Source organism: Lolium rigidum, chromosome 3, assembly GCF_022539505.1.
Source record: "Lolium rigidum isolate FL_2022 chromosome 3, APGP_CSIRO_Lrig_0.1, whole genome shotgun sequence".
In the NCBI taxonomy this organism is placed as follows: Eukaryota; Viridiplantae; Streptophyta; class Magnoliopsida; order Poales; family Poaceae; genus Lolium; species Lolium rigidum.
The window spans coordinates 160,447,209-160,448,739 of NC_061510.1; the positions used below are offsets into that span (position 1 = coordinate 160,447,209).

Below are 1,531 nucleotides of genomic sequence, written 5' to 3' on the forward strand. Positions count from 1 at the left end.
GTCATCAATTTCTTCATCAATTTCTTCAATAATGTATGGGTTACATGCCATGAATATTATACCAGTGCAGACTTATTTTGAATATAAATCTATTGGTATTTTGAATAATATACGGAGTAATATCCTTAAAAAAATTGGCCTCAAACTACGTGCGATAGTAAGGACTAATGTTTGTTAATTAATTTGTCTGAATAATCGAGCAGTTAAAGGCAGGCACAACTATACTTAATAATAAGATGTGCATAATTGAGATCTCATCACATCATGCAAAGCATGTTTGCAGCAAACATCTCCAACAACTGATTCTGGTCGCTTAATGCGCATATATCCCTTTCTTTAAGCATCGGAGAAAGGATAGGAGGTCGCTCTCGCGCATGTCCTGTCGATCTGGGCTTTTCGGTTGTGTGATGTGCTCCTCCTCACCCTCACCCGCGCCTGCGTTGATGCGCCCACGTCGCGCCTCCTCTCGTCGACCTCTTTCCCTATATACCACACATCATCACCGCCTGCACTCGCCGACCTCTAATCCCCCATCGGAATAGGAACACGTCGAGGGCCCAAAGGATTCCATGATCGCTATTGCCGGCGCGGTGGTCGCCGGTGCGGCAGCCGCTGCCGCTGCCGCAGCGACAGCCGGGACTCTTGCCTTGGCTTGGGCACACGGCGACCGGCAGGAAGGCGCCACGTACACGGTGGCGGAGCAGGAGTGCGCTGTGTGCCTCTCGGAGCTGGCCGGATCGGCGGGATGCTCCGGCGACACTGAGCCAGCGGCGGTGCCGGTGCGGGTGTTGCCGGGGTGCGGGCATGGGTTCCACGATGAGTGCATCGGCAGGTGGCTGCTGCTGCGACCCGAGTGCCCGCTCTGCCGCCACCCCGTGCCGGTCGAGGTCCCCGCGCATGGTCGGCCAGCCACCAAGGCCGTGATACCTGCAGTGGTGCTGGCGGAGGCGGCGCCTTCATGGTCGCGGCCGGCGAGGATTGCGTGCGGCTTCGGCGACGGGAGGGTGGTGTGGACGCGTAGTCCGACGATGCCACAGTAAAGGGCCGTGTGTGTGAGGAAGGCTGTCCGTTTCTGTTCCGTTCACTCTGATGAGACAAGTGAAAGCCACGCCCAAAGAGGGAGAAAGTGTTTCAAGATTACAAATTACCGTCGGATTAATTAGTCTGGTGTATGGGTTGATTAATAGTTTGTGGTCTGATGTGCAAATTGTTTGCGGACTTTTGTTTCATAGCTTATCTGTTTACCACACGATTGCATCGTCGCGAAGTTGTTTAAAAAAAGATCATATCAGGTTAGCCGTAGGCTTTTGTCGCAAAAAAAAAAAAAGGTTAGCCGTAGGCAGAACGCACAGTGGAGCTGCAAGATTTCGATTTTTTTCGTAACCCTTTGCTAGTTCTAGGTCAAACGTTCATTAAGATTGCTTTATGCTAAAAAGGTAGGCTAAGAAGCAACTCTCTCCTCTCCTTTTCCCCTCCCCTTCTCCTCCCTCCACGTCTGTGCGTTGACCAGCAGAGACCGGACCGATCCCAA

At 52.3% G+C, this 1,531-nt stretch overlaps 1 protein-coding gene across 1 annotated transcript; it reads left to right on the forward strand.

Annotated features, from left to right (window-relative positions):
• Positions 1–569: 569 nt before the first annotated feature.
• On the forward strand, positions 570–1,243 carry LOC124698528 (E3 ubiquitin-protein ligase Os06g0535400-like). Its single transcript, XM_047231016.1, has one exon. The coding sequence runs from the start codon at positions 570–572 to the stop codon at positions 1,038–1,040; it is 471 nt and encodes a 156-aa protein (XP_047086972.1). The 3' UTR covers positions 1,041–1,243.
• Positions 1,244–1,531: the final 288 nt, after the last annotated feature.